The 26169-nt window shown below is 43.4% G+C and overlaps 1 protein-coding gene across 1 annotated transcript in view; it reads right to left on the minus strand.

The window, feature by feature from the left end:
* Positions 1 to 26169, minus strand: part of Arhgap22 (Rho GTPase activating protein 22) — a 156486-nt gene that overhangs the window by 79122 nt on the left and 51195 nt on the right. The window contains exon 3 of the mRNA XM_077798688.1: positions 19080 to 19167. Within this exon, the coding sequence (XP_077654814.1) occupies positions 19080 to 19167 (88 nt within the window). The remainder of the gene's footprint in view (positions 1 to 19079; positions 19168 to 26169) is intronic.

Raw genomic sequence — 26169 nt, forward strand, 5'->3', positions numbered from 1 at the left:
GCAAGGCCCGGGGGATGGCATTAGTGGCTTTATAAGAAGAGAAACAGAAACCTGAGCTAGCATGCTTGCTCTGTTTTACCATGTGATATCCTGTGCTATGTTAAGGTGCCACAGGAAGGTCCCTACCAGATGCTGAGCAGATGTAGTCCCATGCTTTTGGATTCCCAGCCTCCAGAATTATGTGTTAAATAAACTTCTCTTTATAAATTATCCAGTCCATGGCATTTAGTTACAGCAACAGAAAATAGACGAAGACAGGGAGGTTCTCAAGTTTATTGGGCAGCTGCTATGTGTCAGGCACCACACCAAGGACCCTGCCAAGGACCTTTAAATGTCATTATTATCATCTGAAGAGGCTCAGGGAGGTGAAACGGTGAAATGGCCTTCTGAGGTGGTACACACAACCAGAAAGCAGCAGGTATTCCTGGGCTTCTTGGACTTCTGCATTTCTGTTCTTCCCAACTTGCCACAGGCCCTTAGGAGCAGCACCAGGAAGTCCCAGGGTTGTGCTTCAGGCTGAGCAAATGACACAGCATAGTAGGAGGTGCTGGGAAGAGGGCAGGTGGAGGAAGATGGAGTATCTACTAGGGCTTCTGGGTTTCAGGCCCTGAAAGTGTGGATGGGATTCCAGGTCTACACCTGTGGGCCCTGCTCCTGGCAGGGTTTTTCCCAGCTCCACAAAGGTACCTGGGGCTGCTGTAGCAAATTCCCACAAACTAGGCATCTTAAATCAACAGAAACTTATACTCTCAGAGTTCTAGAGGCCAGAAGCCTGGAATCAAGGTGTCAGCAGAGCCCTGCTCCCGTTGAAGGCTCTAGGGAAGAATCCTTCCTTGACTCTTCCTAGCTTCTGGTGTTTTCTGACATTCCCTGGCTTGTACACATCTCTCCAATCTCTGCCTCCACCTTCAAATAGGCTTCTTCCCTCTGTGTGTCTCTGGGCCCTTTCCTCCTCTTATGAGGACATCAAGCATTGGATTTAGGACCTGCCCTAATCCAGTGCGACTTCCCCTTAGCTAATTGTCCTGGCAACTGGCAAACACTCTACTTCCAAATAAGGCCCCATTCTGGGGTTCCAATGGATGTGAACTTGGGGGAAACACCATTTAACCCAGAACAAGCACCTCCCTCCATTTCCGGCCGTTGGCCCCCCAAACTCTGTTGTCTTGTTCTCGAGTCAACAAGAAAGCATCAAGGAGGGCTGCAGAATATTCTGATCTGGTGTTTTCTGGATTGTAGCCTCAATTTCTGACATTCCAGTATTCCAGGAAAATGTGCTTTTATTTATTTTTATTAATTTTTTTGTCTTGTTTCAGTGCTGAGGATTGAACCCAGAGCCTCATGCATGCTAGGAAAACACTCTATACTTACCACTGAGTTACCACTCTTACCCTAGCCCTTTCTAAATTTAATTTTGTGATGGGGTCTTACTAAGTTGCGTTGCCCAGGCTGGCCTGGAACTTGTGATCCTCCTGCCTCATCCTCCCAACCAGCTGGCATTACAGGTGGGTGCCACTGTGCCCGATGATCATGTGCTTTGAAAAATGCTGAATTATTAGTATTATTTTTGGAGGGGGGGTACCAGGGACTAAACTGAGGGGCACTCAATCACTGTGCCACATCCCCAGTCCTATTTTGTATTTTATTTAGAGACAGGGTCTCACTGAGTTGCTAAGTACCTCACTTTTGCTGAGGCTGACTTTGAACTCACAATCCTCCTACCTCAGCCTCCTGAGCCATGAAGATTACAGTTGTGCCCAGTGAATTATTAGTATTTTTTGATAAATTCTTTAAATATCAGAATCATTTATATCCAGGGCTACCCTACAGTGGAAGTTTGGATCTAGTAAAGGAAAGCTTATTTAGAAAGTGTTTTTCTGTTCTCCGCAGTCTTGAAGGAGAGTGCTATGGTTTTGAGGTGGTTTGAACAGGTCCGCCAAGGGTTCATATGCTGGAAGGTTGGTCCTCAGTGTGCCAACGTTGAAAAGTGGTAGGACCTTTAAGGGGTAGGGCTTAGTACTAGGTCATGGGTCATGGGTCTCAGAAGGAATCAATGTAGTTCTCTTGGGACTCCTGGAAGTTGTTATAAAAGAGTAAGCCTGGGAGCCCGTTGTGGTGGTGAATGCCCATGATCCCTGTGGGAGGCTGAAGTGGGAGGATCACAAGTTATGGGCCAGCCTCAACAACTTTGTGACATCCTGTCTCAAAATAAACAATAAACAGGACTAGAAACGTGGCTCAGTGGTAAGCTGAATTATTAGTATTATTTGGGGTCAATCCCCAGTACTAATAAGTGAATAAATAAATGAAAGGACAAATGGTAAGCTTGGACCCTGAATCTCTCTGGTGTCTTGTCTTACCATGTAATTTCTCCCTCTCACAATGACATCATCCTACAATGACATCATCCACTCTGTCATGTGATGCAGCCAAGGGGGCCCTCACCAGAATCCAAGCAGATAGGGCCATCCAATCTTGGACTTAAAACCCCCCAAACTATGAGCTAAATAAAGCTCTTTTCTTCATGAAGGATCTACCTTTCAGGTATTTTGTTATAGTAACAGAAAATAGACAATGCAGCAAGGAAGAGAACAAAGGGGCTTCTTTCATCACATAAATCCTTATTCTGGTTCAAAGATTCTTCAGAGCTGTGACATTTGAACAACAGCTCAGAAATTGCTTGGGCAATTCTTTGGGTTCTCCACTTCTCTATAAAAACACTGGAAATGATTAATACAAATCAAAACACTTTGAAATGAAATAAGTAAGAAATTGTAGCTCACGATCAATAAAAATTGGAGACCCTGTCAACAACAAGAAAATAGTTTAAAAAATAGTTTCCACAGTAGCAAAAAAGAAATGGGATTATTTGATTATTTCATTTCATCTGCTATTATTTTTTATTGGGAGAGTAATATTTTTAATGTTTTTATTTCATGGGTCTATGTTTCAACTTCCCTGAATATAAAAATTTTATGCATTCAGAATGGTTTTTAATGGAAAATATTGACATCTCACATCGATATTTTGGAAGTGTATGGAAATAAATACTGGCTTTCTTACATGTTATCTTGCTCTGACACTGCAATATTAATGCCTTACCAATTAACTATCTACAGGTGACTATAAAGTAGTAATTAGCAATTTATAAATATTTAGCAATAATTAATGACGTGCCAGGTACTCTGCTTATTGCTCTATGCAGAGCTACTTTTGTTGCAGTCAATTTACAGATGAGGAGTCTAAAGTTCAGGAGTTATGTGACTTACTCTGGATCCCAGACCTGGGCAGAGGCGGATTGACTGAGCATCTTGCCCTAACCATGACCTTACACGATAAATAATTGGAGATGTCAAATGATTCAGCCAGTATTCAACAACCATCACTTTCTATCTATCTTTTTTTAAAATTTATTTTCCCACATTTTTATTGGTGCATTATAGTTGTGCGTACATGGGGATTGTTGTTACATATTCACATATGTACACAATATAATTTGGCCAATATTACTCCCCAGCACTTCCCCAACTCTGTCCCCTACTCCCAGCCCTTTGGTCCCTTTCCTCTACTGATCTCCCTTTGACTTTCATGAAATCTACACCCACCTTTATTTTCCTTTTTTCCTTTCTAGCCTCTGTATATGAGAGAACACATATGCCCCTTGATCTTCTGAGTTTGACTTATTTTGCTTAACACGATGATCTCCAGATTTATCCATTTCCCTGCAAATGACAAATTTCATTTTTTTGTGTGGCTGAATTAAATTTCATTGTGTATATAAACCACATTTTCTTTATCCATTCAACCATGGATGGACACGTAGGCTGATTATACAACTTGGCTTTTGTGAAATGTGCCACAATAAACATGAGTATGTATATATCTCTACAGTGTGATGACTTAAATTCTTCAGGATAAATATGGAGGAGTGTTATAGCTGGGTCATATGGTGGTTCCATGTCTAACCTCCATACTGATTGGCATAGTGGTTGGACTAATTTACAATTCCAGTAACAGTGTAAAAGTGTTCTTTTTCTGCCACATCCTTTCTAGCATTTATTATTATCTGTATTCTTGATGACTGCCATTCTAACTATTGTAAAATAAAAACTCAATGTAGTTTTGATTTGCATATCCCTAATGGCTAATGATGTCGAACATCTTTTCTTTTCTTTTGTTTTAATTTTTTTATTAGTTGCTCAAAACATTACAATGATCTTGACATATCATACATTTGATTCAAATGGGGTACGTAAACTTAATCTTATTTTTCCATGTGTACAGATTGCAGGATCCCATTGGTTATACAGCCACGTTTATACATAGGGCCATACTAGTGTCTATTGTATTGTGCTGCCCTTCCTCTCCGCCCCCTCCTTCCCTCTTTCTACCCAATCTACTGTGACACGTTTTTCTCTTTTTTCTTCCCCCTCACACCATCTCATATGTAATTTTGCATAACAATGCAAAAACAACAAAATCATGGCATTTGCAGGGAAATGGATGGCATTAGATGGCATTAGAGCAGATTATGCTAAGTGAAGCTAGCCAATCCCTAAAAAACAAATGCAGAATGTCTTCTTTGATATAAGGGGGGCGACACAAAACAGAGTAGGGAGGAAGAGCATGAGAAGAAGATTACCACTAAATAGGGAGGAGAGGTGCGTGGGAATGGAAGAGAGAAGGGGAATTGCACGGAAGATGGTAGGAGACCCTCTAGCTATATTTACTTCTGAGTTTTTAACTGATCATACTGGGGTGCACAGATTCAAACCCCCACAGAGATCAGGCAGGTAAAAGGAACTGTCAAAGCATGTTGGCAGGGAGAAGGCAATAGGGAACAGGGGCGATTCTGGCCAATTGGAGAATTCTCTTATTCTATCTAAAGGGGGAAGCTGTTAATTAACTCTTTTTTAAATTTATTTTGTAATTGTAGTTAGACACATTATCTTTATTTTATTTATTTTTATGTGGTGCTGAGGATCGAACCCAGGGCCTCACACATGCTAGGTGAGTGCTCTACTGCTGAGCCACAACACTAGCTCCTAAATTAACTATTGATAGTTGATAGTCCAAGCTTACCTTACGGAAATTTTTATTTTTATGAGTAAAATCCTTTGTTTTTAAAAATATTTCATGAGCCAAACAAAATATGTCTGTAGGCCAAAATCATCCCTTAGACAATGAGTCCTGGTTTGCAGCTCAGTTTCCAGCCTGAGAACTAGATTCAGTTTCTTGTCATTGTTTACCTTTCTCTACTATTACCCGTGGCACTCTTCAGGCTTTTGAATTATTTCTTCTTCATTGGTCTCATTTATCAGGCACCTTTTAAAAGCCAGGCAGTAGGTTCCAAGTGTACTAATGCAATTCCCTCCTTCCGGAGCCCACAGACCAGGATCATTTTGCTGCAAACACTGCTTTTCAATCTTTTATATGCACACAAATTACCTGGGACATACTGCCATACAGATTCTGTTTCAGCTGGTCCTATAGTCTTTCTGACAAGCCCTCAGGTGGGGCTGCTGCAGTTCACTCATGGACTACATTTAAGTAGGAAGGACCTGGACTGAAAAATGTCCTTGTGTCTCAGAATTCCTGAGCTGAAGATTCCTGGTTGGGGACTTCTGTATTTGAGCTTGGTTCCCCAAGGTGGCCTGGGTCACTCAACCCCCACCTGCTAATCCCCTGCCACATTCCTCCCCACATCCTAATTTATCCAGGGATTTAGTCTAGCTGGAATCACTCATAAAGAATTTTATCTACATCTTTGTTCTGTGTGGGCATCAAACATTCCTCCTCCTGCACATCACCCCTTCCTGTCCAGCACACTTCCACTATCTGGGGAGAGACTTTCCTGCACTTCTCTGTGTCTCAAAGTCGAGGTGCTTGGCACTGGCTGGGGGTTTTGTTGGTGGCCTGCTAAGACTGAGACCCAGGGGTGGAGTCTACCTGGAATGAAATCTGGATTCTTACCTGTACTAGTCATGTGACTTCAGGCAAATGATTGCTCTGTGCCTCAGTGTCCACACTACAGAATACAAGTGTAATGTCTACACCTTACAGTGTCAGGAAATTATTGTAGGCACACTAGCACAGGGTAGGCACTCCCTTCCTTTTCCCTTTCTAAAGAAAAACCCAACCCATCATTCAAAGAATCTAATGTCCTGCAGAAAATATGCCTTTAGGGAACTCATCTTCATTACTGCCCGGATAACATGACCAATGGCACTTGAAGGAATTCACAGGTGGCCTCTCATTCACTTAGTCAACAGACATGTACCCAGACCTGGTGTGTGTCTGGTTGTGCAGGGCCAGCCACATAGAAGGTAGGTAAACTTGTCAACAGCCACCATTGGCTGGTGAGGGACTCACTCAGGTGTCTGCCAAGTCAAGATATTTAGGTAAATTGTCACATAGCATGTTTGCAGATTTTCAAATAATGGGTCAATGTGTTTTCAGGTAAGTCCCTCTAAGAAACAATGGACCCAGCTATCAATTAACAGAATGTACCAAAATGTCCAAAATGTCACAAGATTCAGAAGTATATCTATTATACTTTTAAAGAGATAAGCAACTGGATCCATTGCTTTAAATTTAGAGGCATTTTATCTGAAAAGGCATCTGGAGATTGAAGAAAAGCACATTGAGCATATTAGGTGCAATGGTTTACTAACCTACTCTGCAAAATAAAGTTTATCTTTTCTCAATTTTGCAGATATTCTGCTGTAATAATTGCTAAACTTTATCGACTTCTTCATACAGGCTGGATATTATCCTAAAATATGGGGGCATAGTGTTACAAAAGCACTAGAGAATAAGTACTTAAAACATTAATTTTGAAATAGTTGTAATTTCACAAGAAATTGCAAAGAAATTTACAGTGAGGTTCTGTGTACCATTTACTTGAACTCCCAGAAGGGTAACATGTTTGGTGACTAAAGCACAATATTGAAGCCAGGACTCTGATCTTGATTCCATCTTCAGAGCCAATGCAATGTCACCAATTCTATATGGACTTGTGCATATGTGTAGCTGCACACAACTTGAGCACATGTGTAGCCTCATGCAACCATCACGCTGTCAAGATACTTAAACCCCTGCAAGGCTCCCTTGCAGGCCCAACCTCTTCATACCCATTCTAACCTAAAGTTTAGACACTGTCATTATTCTCATTGTGCATGTGAGAAAATGGGCACAGAGAAGTTAGCAACTAACTCAAGGCCTCAGAGCTAGTAACTCCTGGGTCTGGCTTTCAAACCCTTTTATCAGTGATAGATTTATTGGAGACTTACTAGAGGAAGTGGGGATGGAATCTGGAAAGGCTTCCTCGAGCCACCAATCATTAAACTTGGCCTTGAAGGGAAAAACAGAACACTCAGTGGGGAGGGCTGACTATAGAACCTACTGGAGAAGAGCAGAGGGCTGGGAAAGCTGTGCTCCTGCAGGACCAAATCCAGGGGACCACAGCTGCTAGCCTGGGTTTCAGGGAACTCACAGCAATCTTGCCATCTTATCTCCTTGAGCTTCTCTCCTGGAGGTCCCCGTACATTGCCCAGCAACCTGGCAGTCATCCTGGACTCCACCTCTAGCCTCAGGTCCCCCATGGCCTCTGGCAAATGATCACTCTGTGCCTCAGTTTCCACACACAGAATCCAAGTGTAATGGCTACTCATTACAGCATCAGGAAATCATTGTAGACACAATACAGAGTCCTGTCAATATTCAGCATCTGCTGCTCATTAGAGAAGTCCCCTCCAAATGGCTCCCTGCCCCCATTGCCCTACACCCAATCTGGCCTTCTTATTGTCAAGAAGTGTAATCACACAGACATTTCTCTGAAGAAGAAATAGGAATGGCCAACAAATACATGAACAAATGTTTAACATCTCTAGCAATCAGGGAAATGCAAATCAAAACTACGCTGAGAGTTTAGCTCCAGTTAGAAGGGCAATCATTGAGAATACAATAATGATAAATGCTAGTGAGGATGTGAGGAAAAAGGTACACGTACACATTGTTGGTGGGATTGCAAATTGGTGCACCCACTCTGGAAAGCAGGATGGAGATTCCTTAAAAGATTAGGAATGGAACCACCACATAATCCAGCTATTCCACTCCTTGGTATTTATCCAAAAGAACTAAAACCAGCATATCATAGTGATACCCACACATCAATGGTTACAGCAGCATAAATCACAATAACCAAGTTATGGAACCAGTCCAGGTGCCTGTCAACAGGTGAATGTGTAAAGAAAATGTGGTATATATACACAATGGACTTTCACTCAGTCATGAAGAAGAATGAAAGCATGTCATTTGCTGGAACATCATGCTAAGTGAAATAAACCAGACTCAGAAAATCAAGGGTTGAAGGTTTCTCTCATATGTGGAAGCTAGAGCAAAATAAAGAATAAAAGCAGTGTGGGAGACCATGAAAAGAGAAAGGAGATCAGTGAAGTAGAGGCAGGAGATTGAGAGGGAGGGAGGAAGGATGGGAAAAGGAAGGAACTTGGGAATGAAATTCACTAAATTTTTCTATGTACATATATAAACACATCACAGTGAATTTCACTTTTTTGTACGTTTACAAAGCATATTTTTAAAATATTTACTTAGTTGTAGATGAACACACAGTATCTTTATTTATTTTTAGGTGGTACTGAGGATTGAACCCAGTGCCTTGCGTAAAACGAGGCAAGCACTTTACCACTGAGCCACAGTCTGAGCCCATAAAGCATAAATTTTATAAACAATGAATAAATAGAAGAAAGAACAGTAGATTAGAGGAAAGGGAACTTCGGGGGCAGAGGGGAAGAGAAAGTACTGGGGATTGAAGTGGAGCAAATTATATTCCATACATGAATGATGATGTCAAAGTGAACCCTGCTGTTATGCATAACTCTGATGCACTAATAAAAAAATTTAAAAAAGAAGTGTGATTACACCTTTCTCTCATGTAGAAAGGTGGCTCCTCATTGCCTAAGTCTGACAACCATGCCCTGGGTGATCTGAGCCCTGCTGACCCTTCCCCCTAACCCTGCCATTCCTCTCTGATGCTTCATGTACAGAGCCCCTCCCTAGGGCTCAGAGTTAGCCAGGGTAGCTCTTCAGAGCTCTTTTTCAGGCCAGGCAAAAGGCTGAAGTTGCAGGTATGCAAGCCTGGAGTCCAGATCCACGTACCTATCCCACTGCAGGGAAAGACATGTCCTAGAGTTCCCAAATACCATGGCAGTGCCCCCCACCCCCAGCGGACCAGGCTGTGAGGTTCGGAATAAGGCAGACGGTCACACAGTGTTGTACTTTCAGGAAGCCAGGTTGGCTCAGGTGGAAATTAAAAGTGTTTTCTTTCTTCTTTTATTTTTCCAATGATTTAATCTTATTTTTAAAATAATAACAATAATATTAATTATTATTATTATTATTTGAGACAGGGTTTCACTAAGTTGCTTAGGGCCTCACTATGTTACTGAGGCTGGCCTCAAATTTGCAATCCTCCTGCATCAGCCTCCTGAGTTACTGGAATTATAGGTGTGCACTAGCATGCTTGGCTAAAATTATTATTTTAAGCTATGTTTTTAATAGGCCCATTAATTGTACATACTTATGGGATGCAGAGTGACCTTTTAATTCTTGTATATAATGTAAAATGGCCAGATCCAAGTAATTGACATGCCCATCACTTTGAACATATATTACTTCTTCATGTTGGGAATATTTAAAACCTCTCCTAGTTATTTTGAAATACACAATTAATTGTTGTCAACCATGGTTACCCTACTGTACTACAGAATGTCAGAAGTTACTCCTCTTATCCAATTTCATTCTTGTGGCCATTTTCTCTCCACCCCTACTCTACACCCCTCCAAGACTCTGGTAAACAATATTCCATTCTCTACTTCTTGGAGATCAACTTTTGAGCTTCCACATGTAAGTGAGAACATGCAATACTCGTCTTACTGTGCCTGGCTATTTCACTTAACATTATGATCTCTTGTTCCATCCATGTTGTCACAAATGACCATATTTCATTCTTTCGCTGATTGGCCTTGATCAGAAGAAATAGCTACAGCTGAATCACCTGGTAGGGACCATGACCTTGACTTGCGAATGTAAGATTTATGTTTTCTTTTCTATCAAAGTTAAACCTGTAATGCAACACAGGCATGTTTACTGTAACTAAGTTTCACGTGTATAATGAAACCAACTTAATTTAGGAAACCAGGTACTCAGAATGGAGCCACTTTAAAAAATTCCCTAACAGATATCCAGGTAAACTGTAGCTCTTTTCCATGCCCTCCCAATTTTAAATTAGCTAATTGTGTAGACTGTATCCCTGAACTCTTCCTTAATAGGGTGAGGAACAATGCTTCTTTAGGGCTAAATGTTGGCACACTGACTGCCCAGGTGTGCTTGCTGCTGGATTCCTTTGGGGGCACACCCTTCTGCAGAAGTACAATTTTGCCTTGCTGATCCACTTCCCAGCCCAGGACTCTGGGGAGCCATCTCTGCAGCCCATGCTGGAGCTTTGCTTTCAGTAGGAAATACCGAGAATTGAAAGTCACTGGTCCAGATCCTCTCAATTAATGAATGAGAGGGCTTTAACGTGAATCTAGGTCTGTCTGACTCCAAAAAACCTAGGCTGATGCCTGGAGCTGTTTCTTCTTTCCCCCGCTTCCCACCTCTCATTCCGAGGGCTCTGATTGAGTACCACCTGGTCTATGCCGGGTAGCATCCTGTGTGCGTTCCTCCCAGTTGGCCCTGAGCTACTCAATATGGCATCACTAGACACACAGGGCTGCTAAGCACCTGAATGTGGCTAGAAGCGTTATTTTAATTTAACTTCATTTATATTTATATTCAAAAGCTAACTTCAATTCAGTTATTGAAAGAGCTTTAAGTATATGCAGAGTAACTTGGATGTGAGCCTACTTTTTCAACCTCATATGAAATCTCAACACAGAGCAGATGTTTCCAATGAAAATTTAGTGCCTGAATTGAAAAATGCTCTAAGTACAAAATACTCTTTGGATTTAGAATAAAAACACAAAAAAAGTAAAATATTTCACTGGGGTCTGGGGGTGGAACTCAGTGATAGAGCACATGTTAAGCAGGCATGAGTCCCTGGGTTTAATATTTAATTACACATTCACATGATAATATTTGGGATCTAGTGCATTAAATAAATATGTTGTTGAAATTAACACCACTTGTTTTCTTTTATTTTCTTTCTGTTAGGGTGGCTAATTACTAGAAAATCTAGTACGACAAGTGTGGCTTGTATTCTATTTCTATTGCTGTATATATATATATGACTGCATGACCAATGTGATTCTGCAACCTGTACACTCAGAAAAATGAAAAAGTATACCCCATCTTATTCAAATATATATTATGTCAAGATTATTGTACTGTCATGTGTAACTAATTAAAACAAATTTAAAAAATAAAATAAAATAGATAATAAAAAAAAGGACACCTGCTCATGAACGTGATTGGGTCCAAGGAATCAGGCTTAGGTTCCTCCTGGAGGGCACCTCTTTCCAGGGACCCAGTGGGAGTTTTTCACATCGGGTCTTGTGTTTAGCTGGGAGAAGTGAGCTTAAGACAAGAGGAGTCCAGATTGCAAGGCTGGGAAGTTAAGCAGACACTCTCGAATCTGCTGATTCTCCTATTCTCAGTGGTGGGAGTCGCTAGAGAACTTCTCAGCTAATTTCATTTCTGGTCATTACCCATGGTCTGGCAGGCCAGCTCAGCCAGGGGCAGCCTGGGTTAAGGCTGAGACGCAGGCTAAGTGGTACCAGGTGCTGAGATAGGCCCCTATCAACATCCCTCCCATTCAGGCAGCAGCTAATGCAATCAGGGATGCTCTGGACACGTCAGGCGCATGTTATCAGGCTGCTTCTATAAAGTAATCTGTGCATGCTGACTCCCTTTCAAGGTCAGGCTTTTGTGATAGCAGGCAGCAGCCTTCTTATCTGTTTTAATACAGGTTGGATAAGGACAGGCAGCTGCAAGCTCAATGCTGGATGCCAGAGGGTGAGACTGAGAACTCAGCGGGATTCAACCTTCCAGTACAGAACACTGACCCCAATGTCACTTCTGGATCCTGGACCCCTGAGCAGTCCTGCTGCCTGGCCTTTCCACACGCAGCTCTCCAGTTTCCTGTAATTTCCCTTGTGGCCCTCTAGCCTTCTGGTCAATTTCCCCTTGTCTGGAATTAGTCATAGTTGGCTTCTGCTTCCTGCCCTGGGGGACCCTTAGGAGATATGTCCAGTGATGGAAAAGATGTGACAGCGTAGTCAATTGCTTTTGAGAAAGACTTAGGGCTTCCATCCGAATCCTGCAGTCAACCCATCTGCCTCCCTTTGGCAGCACTGTACTAATTACAGAAGAGGATATTTAGAAATAAGTTGAGATGCTTTATTGATTACTTAATCAAGATTTCTTAATCCATGATCATCTCCTGGGGACTGTCCTGTCCCAAGGTCTTAGCAATTCTTTTCATCCAGAATACTAATAGCAGGCCTCTCCACCTCTTGGCGCCCCCTTCCCCTTGCAGGTTTAGAGGAAGGCCTAAACTTGGCCCTGGGCCAGATGCCAGGATTGCTAAGAAACCCAAGAGCCTGGGAGGCCCACAGGATCAAGTCTGCAAACCTCAGATAGCTTTTGAAGGACAGGGAGGGGCAGGGTTTGCCAGGCAACTGCCCTGGTAGAGAAGAATCCCAGGCAGGCAGAACATGCAGAGCCCTTGAGCCCCAGACCCTTTGTGGGGCCTGGCTCCTTCAAGCGTGACCTGGGAGCCAGCTCTGAAGAGGGGCAGGCTCCAAGATTAGAGCTGTTCAAGTTGCAGCTCCGCCATCAACTGGCTGTGGGATCCTAGCAAGTTAGTTGGTCTGTCAGAGTCACAGGAGCCTCATCTGGTAAATGGGTTAGTAAAGGTTCGTCCCAGAAGTACAGTAAGTATCAATGTGGTGGTGCTCAGTCTTCAACTTTAGAAAGAACTCCATAAGTTCTGTGGCAACTCTGCATATCTTGATCTACAACCTCAGGAACTTAGCAACTATTACATTTATTATGAAATCCTGTGAATTCCACCCCTGAGCCCCACTCTCCCAGGTCCCTATTGGGAAAGTGTGAGGGCTCCCTTTTCTTGTGACCAGGCTTAGGTGAGTCCTATAAAAGGATTAGGGGCCATTCTTGGTCCTGGTAGTCATCTGGTACCTTTGTTTGCAGGCACTTGAGACTCTCATTTCTCTGCCTTGTTTGGGTATCTGCCTGGGTCAGGACTTTGGTGCTTGTGGCCAGCTTCCTGGGAGTTGTCACCTTTCTGAGGCACTGCCAGAGGCGGGGGTGACTGCTGGTGGGGGGGATGCCTCTCTCCCTTTCCTCTGCACATCATAATTATCTGGGAGAAGGGGAGAGGTGTACGTAGGGCATCACCTATCATGGAGGCAAATGAATCTGAGGCCTGGCTGGAATGAAGGAGAAAGGTGGAGAGATCAAAGCACAAAGCAACATCTCCACACTTTGTCCTGCTCTCTTCCACCCCCATGTTAATAATTATGTTCTTAAAATACTGGTTATAGCTTTCTCTGGTCCCCCCTACAGACCTCCTCTCACTCACTCCCTCTCTGAGTTTCTCCTCATTCCCCGTCTGAAGATTTTAAGTTCCCTGGTTTCTATGCCAGGGCCACCTCTCTACCTCTGCCCCACCTCCAGCTCAGCAACCAGTATTTCAAAAACCTTCTGGGTGATTCTGAGGCTTCTGAAGGTTTGGGAACTGTAGCCCTATTTCAGTATCCCCCCCCCCCCCAGAAGACCACTTTCCATTCTGGCAATGAGTTTAGCCCCCCTCTTGCTTCCAAAACTTACTTTAAATTCAATTAACCATTTACTGAGCTCCTTGGATGCATGCAGTGCCTGTCTTCACCACACTCACACACTGGTGCTTCTGCCTAACTAGCTCATTGAGCACTATGGTGGGACTACTGACTGCTCATTAAACCAAACTTGTTGGCCTCCTGGGCACAGCTGTACTACATTTCCCAGCATCCCTTGGGCTTAAGTAAGGCCAGGTGACTTACAGTGGGCTTGAAGGAGATGATTAGCAAGCTTTGGATGTCTGGACCAGTATACCTCCCTGGCTTGCTGGCTGCTTAGCTTGGAGATAACCAAGATGCTCTTGTAAGCCACAGTTTTCAAAAGGCAAAGACACAAGATAGGAAGATGCTTGGAGACCAGCTGCCTGCCAAACAGGAACATTCATTATGACTATATGTAAAAGACAAATACATATACTGGTCAAGATCCTGTGATTTGAGGGCTGTCAAGAGAAGTTACCCTACCTAATATGAAGAAGCTAAACTCATTGGAGAATACATATGAAAGGATTTTCTTTTTCTAATATTCTCCCTGACATTTTTCTTTCTTTTTTTTTTAATATTTATTCTTTTAGATTTCGGCGGACACAACATCTTTGTTGGTATGTGGTGCTGAGGATCGAACCCGGGCCGCACGCATGCCAGGTGAGCGCGATACCGCTTGAGCCACATCCCCAGCCCTCCCTGACATTTTTCCACCTTTGAGTAGCAGCTCACTTGGAACTTTTACCCAAAGTCCAGAGTGTGTCTGTCACTCTTAATTTATTCAAACAGTTTCATTCAGATTTTTGACACTTGATTCTGTTCACTCAGGTCTGTTCAAATCTTTCAGGAATATGAGTGGTAGTGGAGGGTGAGAGGGATTGCTTCTCCAGTCTTTCCCTGGACTAGGAAGGAGGCAGATGGGAAAGGCAAACACCTCTTTGCTGACCTGGGCAAGGGTGCAGCATCTTCCCTGGTTGATGACGTGGGGAGAGGGGTGGGTGGACTAGGTGGCCTACCTGCACGAGGTTCCCACCCAAAGCACTTCTCTAGGCACTGATAATCTTCACTGTGTTCCAGCCCAAATCCCAACTGACTCCCTGGTGGTATCATCGTCCTCTTTACCCCACACCTGGAGACTTCTTGCAAGTTTGTAGCTCCATCTTATCCTCTCTTCTCCAGGCCAATGGTTCCACTCAAGAACCAAATGCTGAGGGACACCCATGTGCCTGGCCTCCCCTCTGCTTGGGCAATCTGCCAATTTGCTATCGTAGTCCAACTTGATTTTCACAAATCTTGTGTATAACTAACTATATAGGCAAGACACAAAAAGCCAGTCATCCCTTATGTCAGGCTCCTTTAAACTTTATAAGTGATACCCCTGAATGTTCTCATGGTTTCAGGGAGTGGACCCTTACCTCTACCCAAAGCAATTGTTTCCATCTTTCTGCACTCTTTGTGTATTGACTAAGTGGAGGGTAGAGCCGGTGGCCATCTGGACAAGAGAGGCAGCCTCACTGGAACTAAAGCCATTTGTAACACTGTTCTTCAGTGCCTTGCTCCATGGCAGGCCATGTGGGTTCTTAGATGATTTGAAATCAGGCGCAGATACGCTGAAAAGTTGGAGATGGGAAGGAGGGCTTGCACTGTGCTGGTAGTGGAATTGGCAGATCCCTCCACTAGATGGCACTAACAGTATAGTTTTTCCTCTTTTTTTTTTTTTTTTGGTCTCTTTAAAAACCTATTTAAGGGCTGGGGTTGTAGGTCAGTGGTAGAGTTCTTTCCTAGCATGCATGAGGCACTGGGTTCAATCCTCAGCACCGTATAAAAATAAAGATATTGTATCCACCTAAAACTAAAAACTAAATATTAAAAAAAACCTATTTAAATTTTTATTATACATATTAATGGGGTTTGTTGGTACATAGTCATACACACACACACACACACACACACACACACACACACACACAACATAATTTGGTCAATTCCATTCCAAAATATTGCCTCATGTTTTAAATGATATCTTGGAAAACCATCACTTTATACAGTTGAAGAGTGCAAACAGAATGATGACTTGAAATGTATGTAGTTGGTTTGATGCATATACTTGGAGTTCTTCCATATTTCCAAGAATTATCAAGATCTTTCTTGTCTTAAAGGGATGGGGCATGCTTGGTGAGGAGTGAGGGACTTTCATGTGCCCCTGCCTGGCCTCTAGTTTCCAGAACTCTGAGTCTAATGGGGGTGATCAAATCCTTCCTCCCTTTTCCTTTTCTGCCACGGATCCCCCAGCCCTGGACCTGGGCCTGGACTCTGAGCTTTGGCTCTTAGGTTTCTTTCTGTTCCTTTTAGTTCTCCATGTCCAGTGCCCACCACTCAGGCACCCTCAGAATTATCAGAGAGTCCCATGGGTCCCCTAGCTACACGGACTACCCCTTGCCCACGCAGCCCATGGTTAATCTCTGTGCACATTTCCTAAGGAGCTGTACTCAATGCAGGGAGACCCAGGGACATGACCCCCTCAGCAACACTTCCTGCCCCTATGCCAAGTAATTCTTCTCTTAGCAACTAAGCTGTTTATCTCGCTGTGAGCTGAGAAGAAAATGCCTCCTGATGTCTTCAGGGCAGAGACTGTGCCCTGCCCACCCCAGGCCCCCTCCAGGTTGTCGGGGACACTCTCAGTCAGGGATAACTGAGTTGGATCAGTGAGTGGGCTTCTTGAGATTCCTGAGATTGTGGTTGAAGATGGGGTTACTCCAACAACAACCTCATCATCATCATCATCACCATCATCACCATCATTAATTTTCAGTACCAACAGAGCCCACAGCTGGAGCCATTGCGACTGTGGCAAAAGAAAGCTCACCATCCTAAGGTCAGGCTGACCAGGGAAGGTCCAGTCCCCCTTATCTGCAAGCTAGCTGTTTGATTTGGGGAGGTTCACTTAACATCCCTGGGTTGCCACACCCTCATCACCATGAAGGGAGGGGAGCTTCCCCAGCTGTAGTCAGAACCAGGCGTTAGCCCTGGGTGCAGCCTCATTGGTCCCCATTGGACCAGGCTGACAGGAAGCTCCAGAATCCAGAGCCCCTAAAGGTGGGGAGGAGAGTCACTCTAGGGTCCTGGGAAGCACTGCTATTGTGTTTGCTCTAGCTGGATGGGCAGCACTCCAGACAGGCAAACTTCCCTCCCTGCCCACCCCTGTCCTGCTGTCCCTAAGCAGCCACAGCAAACACCTACATCCACCCTAAGGCCTTCAGGAGTGGCTATGTGTCCAAAGACAGGAGAGTAGAAATAGGCAACTCTGGGCACCTGCGTGAATCTGGTGTTTGTCAAGCTACCATTGTTGTACTCAGAAAAAAGGGGCTCAGGGCATTCCTTCCTGTAACCAGGTCCCCAGACTGCCCAGCTCAGATAGGGAAGATGACAGATCCTGTAGGAGGCCTCAGGGGGTCAGCTGCCTGTGTTGGACTCAAACTCCAGTGTGTAGCTTAAGAAGCCAAATGGCCTGAGTTCAAGGTTGCTATGGCGTCAATGTCCCCACCAAAATTCATGTTGAAACTTAATCCCCATTATGGGGGTTTAGAGATGATTGGGTCCCGAAGGCTCTGCTTTCATGAATGGATGGAGCCATCTTTGGTTGACTGGGTTATCAGAGAGTGGTCTGCTATAAACGTCAGTGTGGCTCTGTTCTCTTGTGTGCACCCCTTTCACTATGTGATGCCCTATGTTGCAGAGAGTCCCCAGAGCAAGAAGGACCTCACCATATGTGGCCCTTTGATCTTGAACTTCTCAGTCTCTTAAACTATGAGCTGAATAAACGTTTAGTCTTTGTTCATCACCCAGCCTGTAGAATTCAGTTACAGCAACAGAAAACTAAGTCAAAGCCCCAACTCTACTACGATCCAGTTGCATGTCATTGGGAAAGTGGCTTATTCTTTCTAATCCCCACTGTCTGTTTTTATAAAAGTTATCAAAACACCCCTTACCTTAGAGGGGTGTTTTGAATATTGTGGTAGGCAGGAATAATGGCCCACAAAGATATTCATGTCCTGATCCCTGGAAACTTGTGAATAAGTTACCTTATATGAGCTTGGGTTGCTTACTCCTGCTCCTGATGGGCTGCAGCTTGCTGTCCTGAGCCTAGGCTGATCCATCCCCCCAGTAGACAGACAATAGCCAGATCATTCCATCAGAGTGGCTGGGGGGGCTGCGCTGCTCTGTGACTGTAAACTTGCTGGCTCAGAGAGCCCTAGGGAGGCTACTGCTTACCTGCTACTTCCCAGTCCTCTGCCCAGACTCCTTCACACTCACTCTTCCCATCATGCTAGTGGCCTCTTTCCTCAAGCATCTGCAACTGTTGCTGAAGGCCATCTCTGTTTACAGGTAGTTTGGTCCATGCATGGGGCAGGAGAAGGGTGCAATCTATAGGATGCAGCTCTCAATGGTTGGCTGGTATGTCCCTAGTCTCCCATTCCTTGGGCAAGACACTTCTGAGGCCTGCCTTGCACCATCTCGGGAGTCACTGGACTGGTGGGTTGCCCAAGTGGCAATCTGCTCCTTAACATACCCCAACTGGCTCCCTCCCTTCCCTGTCCCTTTCCCCATGCTTTCTGGGGCTACCTTCAGAATAAACTGCTCAGATCTTTGTCTTAGGCTCTGCTTCTGATGGAGGCCAAACTAAATAAAACCCTGCCCAACTGCAAAACCAGAGAGCCTCATCTGCCAGATACTTTGACTTCATTCAGTAACAACCACATTGTAAAACTTGGAGCTTCAAATAATGGTTTTATAACTCCTAATGGGATAACAGTTCTTTGACCTAAATTATTTACCTTCTTTCCCATACATCCTAGTTCTGTTTTGGGATTCATGATAAGTCTCATTTCAACCTTCTAAATCTAGGCTAGCATTTGACTCTGGATTTCCTTACCCTTGGACCTTCACCCTAGGATGACAAGTTTCTTTCTCTGCATTTATCATGAATTTAAAAATACACATCTTCCTCTCACCCAAAAGCTAATTATCCAGACACCTTAGTGGATGGTCTAATTCCTTCCCAATGTGCACTGTTCTTTAGACCCAAGTCTCTGAGTTGTGCTTGGAGAGAGTGCTGAAACTCCTTCAAAGAGCCACAACATGGGGATCTGCGCTTCCCAAGCAGGGGACACGGGGACACCCCCATCAGGGTCAGCACAGGGTGCTCAATCCTACCTGGGCTGATCTCAAAGAGGTGTTTTCCCAGGTCCTCAGGGCCAGGAAGAAGTTCAGTCACCTGGGTCCCTTGTAGAGAAATAAATCCCTAAAATGGAGACAAACACAAACACAGGAAGCATGAAATGGCTGGAAATTGTCATCTTGATCCCTGGAGAGAGGAGGGTAGAAGTCAAGTCCTTTAGGGTCTGGCAGGGAAATGGGGTGCCAAAGAGAAGCAAGTGCCTCCTCTCCATAACAGGGCATCAGGCAGAGAGGGGGCCCCTGCACAGGGCTCCCAGGTGGAGTAGGGTGGGCACTATTGCCTGCACCCACAGGTGGAGGAGCTCTGCCTACAGGACGGCCTGACAGAAGGCAAGGAGAGGCAAGTGTGAGCTCTCACCATTGCCCCCGCCAGGGGCCCATCTGTAGTCTGTCTAGGCCTGCAGTGGTGTAGGCGTAAGAACACCAGGGAGAGGAAGGCCACCATCTGAGGCTTGGCTCTGAGGTGACAGGGGGCAGCAGCATAGATCTGGGTGTATCCAGTTCCTCCATGTCCTGGCAGGGTGAAATTTCATTTCTTATCTTGGTTTTATTTATTCACTTAAATTAATTTTAATGATTTATTTTTTGATTCTGGGGATAGAAACTAGAGCCTTGTGTAGGCTAGGCAATGCTCTACCACTGAGCCACATCCACAACCCAAGGTCTCATTTCTTTAATTGTAAAATGGGAGTTAGCTATCATGCACAAAGTCCCCAACCTAGATAGTGCCATCTGCCTGGCACACATGAATCTAGTTGTCCCTCTGTATCCAGGACTCCCCATGGATCCCTACAACCACAGATACTCAAGTCCCTTATATAAGATGGTGTAGAATTTGCATATCACATATGCACATCCTCTGGTAGACTTTAAATCATCTTGATTACTTAACATACACAATACAATGTAAATGCTATGTAAATAGTTGTTAGACTCTATTGTTTAGATAATGATGACAAGGGAAAAAAAATGTCTGTGCATGTTTAGTTCAGACACAATTAGATCCTGAATTTCTCAATCTGTGGTTGGTTCAGTTCGTGGAAATGCAATCTGAGATTATGGAGGGCCAACTGTGTATGTTCGAGGAGGCGGGTTCCACCTGGCTTTCTAATGCTGAAATCTGATAGCCAAATTGAAAGATGCCAGGGGTGTAGGGACAGGTTTGAGTACTGCTGTGCTGTACGTCCTTAGGTAAACCACCTCATTTCTCTGATGCTAACTTCCTATGTTCTGCACCATGGGACAGTAACTCTCACTTCTCAGGAATGTTCATATGCCAGATTCATGTCCGGTGAGTCCTACCCAGGAGATGAGGGATTCTCAAGACCACCCCTTCCTTGCCCCACCACCCGTCTAGGCTAGGCAGGGCCTCCTTCACCCTCCTGGTGAGGACTTTCATCTCTGCTGAGGACTTCCTTCATTTCATTCACATTCACTTTTACTCAACTGTGTAGGGCTGGGCTATGCAGTTTTGGGGTCTCTTCATAGGAAATTCATTTCAAACTCAATCCCTGCAGCCAGCTCCTGAGTTCAAATCCTGGCTCAGCTACCTATAAATTTCTTAGCTTCTCTGTGTCTCAGTTTTCTTACTTATGAAACAAACAGGAGTAAAAACAGTTCATGTGGGGATGTTATATGCGTTAAATGAATACTCAGAACACTTTAGAGCAGAGCCTGGCATGTAGTGAGAACCGTGTGTTTGCTAAATATATCTCTGCTCTTATTGTGTTTGGGCTCCATACCAGGTGGGGGAGCAGCATCCCTGTATATGTACATGTCCAGGTGAGGGGCACAGTTGTCTGATTTGAGCCAGTCACCCCCAGGCCCCACCCCATGTGTGCTGACAGAGAGCTCCTTTCCTGGGCAAGTACTAATTCATTTAATATGCACAACAGCCACACAAAGTACTATTACAACTCCTGTCTCACAGTTAAGGAAACTGGGACACAGGCTGGTTAACCAATTTACCTATAGCTAAGCCAGGCCTTTTCTAGGCAAATCTCGGCTGTAACAGGGTGACTGGAGCCCCCACAAGTCTGCTGGCATCTTGCGCTGCAAGCCCAAGTAGAAATGCCTTTTCTTATTTAAGCAACGTAAAGTCAGAAGGATGTCTCTACCCACAGATGCTCGCTTTAGAGAAATTACAGCAATAAACCAGAGAACCAGCTGGTAATGATTGTAACTGAATTAACAGTTCCTTTCTTGCTTAGGAACCTGGAGCTACTGGGAATAAATTAGGACTGCAGCCTGGGGATACGGGAACATGCTCATTAGAGGGCGTGGGTGAGATCCATCACTGCCTAATGGGATGCGTCTTGGGTATTTGCTTTTTCAGTAACTGAGTCTCTGTAATTCTGGGCATGTTTCTTCTTTCCTATGCCTCAATATCTGTCATCTGTAAAATGGGAGAAACAATATTGACATTGACATTGCTACTTGCTACTCCAGCTAAATGTAAAAAGCAGAAATAACTTCTGTTTATGGAGCTGTTTCTGTGTTTCTGGTTCTTGGCCTTAACTATTGAATTTAATCAAGATGCCCCACCCGGAGGGAACTACCATTGCCATCTTCCAGTAGGTGGAGATGGGAGATGCAAAGCAATTGCCCCTGGGCTCCACAGTTGGCCAGAGAGAGCTGGGGCGTGATCTGGTGACAGGGGGGGTGTGGGGGGTGGGGGTAGGGGTGTGTGGGGGTGGGGGGGGTGGGGGGGGGCTGATACTGGAACCCTATTTCCCCCACTGTGCTTCCCTCATTTCCGACAGCAGGCTGAATTTTCTTGCAAGAAGCCACGCTGTGACTCTGAGATCTGCCGTTCACCTTGCTCACAGGTGACTCTAAATGTGTCTCCACCATGGCAAGGGTCTCTTGGGACAGGCCTTCAGCTGCACTGATCCCCCACCTTCCACACATCGAGAGCCAGGCTTTGATTCCAGGGGTTTAGGCACTGAGGTGGGGCCAGAGGGCAGGGTAGCAGAGGGAGTGATAAGTGATAAGTCTAAGTGATTTGACGTGTGAAGACTGGGATAACAGGACAATAAGGAGTCAATATAAAGCATCCAACTGAAATACTCAGCCTTGCTTGAGCTTACTTCCCAAATCACCCTAGGGCTTGTTCAATCTGAAAGAACTAGCTGGTGTTGCAGTGGTGTTTAGCAACAAAGAAAAAAGCACCATGATTTGTAGTGTTTGCCAACCTCTGTGATATTCACATCCCTCCCCCTCCATGTGTTTTCATGATGTCTTTGAAGGTGGAGCTGGGAAAAGATGTGCTACAGTGTTTGCATTAGAGGTGAGTAAGCTGAGAGCACTGGACACAGTAAACGTAGTCAAACAATTAGGAAGCAAAGTATTCTAGGTACTTCTACCTTTATTTTTAGTATAATTTATCTAATTGTAGGTTTGTGCATGATTTAATTGCTAATTGTGGAAGTGTTTGACCAGTTAGCGCCTGACCCCACCCTGGGGTTTCTGACTCTCTAGGTCTGGAGAAAATAGGAGAATTTGCATTTTTAACCAGTTTTCTGGTTCTGCTACCTCCAGGGAATACACTTTGAAGAACCACTGTTCTAGGGGCCCTGAGAGAAGGCAGTGAAAGGTTGGTGCCTCTTTTATGAACTTATTCCACACCTCAGTTTCCCTCACCTGTAAGATTGGGATAATAATAGTATCCCCCTCCTTAGGTAGTTGGGAGGATGAAATGATTTGTTATCTGCCACAGTGTCCTGGAGAGCAAGGTCTTGGCTAAAGTTTTGTGCCTTGACACAGGGGTCACAAGTGTCAGTAACTGCTACCATCCTCTCACACAATGCCCTTCCCCACAGGGATCTTGGCATTTCTTTGAGAAGTCCAAAGTGAGTGTTAGCAATATGTAAGGGCCAGCTGGCCTTCTTACTACAGTGCCAGGTCAGGACTTAAATATCTGCACTCTGAGAAGGGACCAAGCATATGGTTTGTGCTAGATCTGCACAATTTGCTGATGGGACCCTGGACACAGAATGCAAGTGTGTAAACGCCAAGCACCTGATAGGTTCCCATGGAGTCTGGGCCCTTCCCCCTCCCCTTTTGTCTGAGCTGATGCACATTTGCTCTGTTTGGGAATTTGCTCAGCCTGCATATCTAAATTCATCCCTAGAGACTGTAGCTGACTTAATTCATCTTTAGTCCTATACTGATGCAGTCCATTGGTATAAATGACTAATGGACAAAGAACATGCCATTCTGTCTGTATCCAGCAGAGCTCTACTCCCAGGCCGGCTGCTGTCTCCACCATAGATCCCTCCGTGACTTTCGTGAATGTACCCATCTGAACTCCCCAAGGGGACTTGTGGGCTTCAGATAGAGCCCCTGACCACAAACTTCACTGGAAGTTTCTTCCAGAAACTTCTCTCAAAGAACTGACCTCTGGCAAATGGATAGCACATGCCCAGCAGAGGGCTTTTGAGAGAGAGTATATTTCACATATAGCAGCAAATTAGAAGCTTCACTCAAGATTCATATTAAATGCAAACTCCAGAAATACTGCAGACCAGAGGAAAGCAGCCTAGAGATTGGCTTCATTCTATCTCCTTTGTCTAAACCTCATAATGGGGAACCCAAGGAGTGGCCCAACCCTTAGGGGCTGATGAAGATGTTCAGAATTGGGGAAGTCTACCTGTCAGGTTCTATACGTGTTGTCTGTTGCTACATAACGCATTACTGCAGAATGTAGGGCGGTTAACATTTATTCTTTAATAGGATTTCTGTAGTTCAGGAAGGTTAAAATTGATAGGTCAGCAAATGAGATAAAATGAAATACAAAATGTTCAATTCCAAAGAAGGAAAAGCTGGACATAGTGTGCATGCTTGTAATCCCAGCAACTCTGGAGGATGAGGCAGGAGGATTGCAGGTTTGAGAACAGCCTCACCACTTAGTGAGACCCTGCCTCAAAATTAAAAAAAAATAATAAAAAGGGCTGGGGAAGTAGCTCAGTGGTAAAGTGCCCCCTGGGTTAAATCCCCAGTAACCCCCACCCCAGAATAAATAGAAAATAAATTCTTTTCAAATGCACTTGGAATTTTTACTAAGATGTCTATAAAACTCCCAATAAATATAAAAGAATTCAAATACAACATGTATTCTCTGACCACGATGGAATTAAATTAGAACTCAATAATGGAAATATTTCTGGAAAATCACCAAATATTTGGAAACTAATTAATGTACCTCTAAATAGTCCATGGATCAAAGAAGAAATAACAAAGAAACAAAGTACTTTGAAATGAATAAAAATGAAAACACATATAAAACATATGTAAGATACCTTTAAAGGAGTAATTATGGCACCAAATGCTTACAGTAGAAAAAAGGCCTCAAATCAAGATCCAGCATCCTTATAGAAATTCAGCAAAGAAAATTAAACCCAAAGTAAGTAAAGTAAAGAAAAATAAAAACCAGAGTGGTTATAAGTAAAAAAATAGAAAAATAATAGAGAAAAATGAATGAAAACAATCAATCCAAAACTGGTTCTTTGAGATCAATAAAATTGAAAAGCCTCAAGTCAAATCAGGGAAAAAAAGAGATACCAGAACTGAGAGGTGATGTCACTACAGAGTCTTCAAGCTGTTGAAATAATAATAAGGTAACAATAAGAACAACATTACAGGGCTGGGGCCAGAGCTCAGTGAGACAGTGTGTGCTTAGCATGCCCAAGCCCTTGGGTCAATCCCCAGGACCACACACACACACACACACACACACACACACACACACACACACACAGGACCATTACATTAATAAATATGTCAACTTACAGGAAGTAGAAAAACTCCTTGAAAGAAAGAAATTATCAAGTTCATTTAAGAAGAATTACCTAAAGAGCCCTATTTCTAGTAAAGAAATTTGTCCCTAAAAACCTTCCTACAAAGCTACTAGAAAGAATTCTAGGCTTAGGTGGCTTAACCAAATATCTAAGAATAACAACAGTACTACACAAACTCTGAGAAAACTGAAGAAAAAGACATTTTCAATTTTATTAGGACAGCACTAACTTGATATAAAATCAGCTGAAGACATTACAAGAAAAGGATACTATAGACCAATGTTCCCATGAACATAGATGCAAAAGTTCTCAACAGAGGTTAGTAAATCTAATTCAATAATATATAGAAAGGAAACTACCCAGGAACCAACTGGGACTTATCCCAGGAATTCAAGTTTGATTTAACATTCAAAATCAATCAATGTAATTCATCATATTGATAAACTGAAAAATAGAAAGGCTACAATCATCTCATAAATACAAAAAAGCATTTGACAAAATTCAACATCCATTCCTGACAAAAGTTCTCAAAAAACTAGGGATCTTTATAAACAAGATAAAAGTCATCTTTAAAAAAACTCTAATCTGATATATTTGACTGTGAAAGACTAAAAGCTTTCCCCTAAGACCAGGATCAAGATGACAGTGTTCTCATCATGAGTATTAAAGTACTGGCACACTAACTGGTATAGAAAAAAAGTCAGATTCCTATAATTCCAATAATTTGGAGGCTATGGCCGGAGGCCAGCTCAGGCAAATTAGTGAGAGGCCAGCTCAGGCAAATTAGTGAAACTCTGTCTTAATAAAATATAAAAATTGCTGATGATCTAGCTCAATGGTACAGTGCCCCTGGGTTTAATACCCAGTTATAGGCATAGAGGTGTAGATAAAACAAGAAAAAGAAACAAAAGTGACCCAGATTGGAAAAGAAAAAATAAACTATATCTTCAGGGAACATAATTGTCTATGTATAAATCTAATGAAAGCTACTAGAACTAATAGATGAGTTGATCAAGGCTGCAAGGTACTGAAAATGCAGAAAATTAAATCATATTCCTATATATATTAGCAATAAACAACTGGAAATTAAAAATTAAAATCATTAATTGCATTAAAATATAAAATATTTAAGGATAAATATGACAAAAGATGTTAAAGATCTGTGCACTAAAAATATAAATAACTGGAGAAATGAAAGAAAATTTAAACAAATAGGGAGTTATACTGTTGGTCAGAAGACTTACTATTGCTAAGCTGTTAATACTTTA

Source organism: Urocitellus parryii, chromosome 5 (genome assembly GCF_045843805.1).
Source record: "Urocitellus parryii isolate mUroPar1 chromosome 5, mUroPar1.hap1, whole genome shotgun sequence".
Classification (NCBI taxonomy): Eukaryota; Metazoa; Chordata; class Mammalia; order Rodentia; family Sciuridae; genus Urocitellus; species Urocitellus parryii.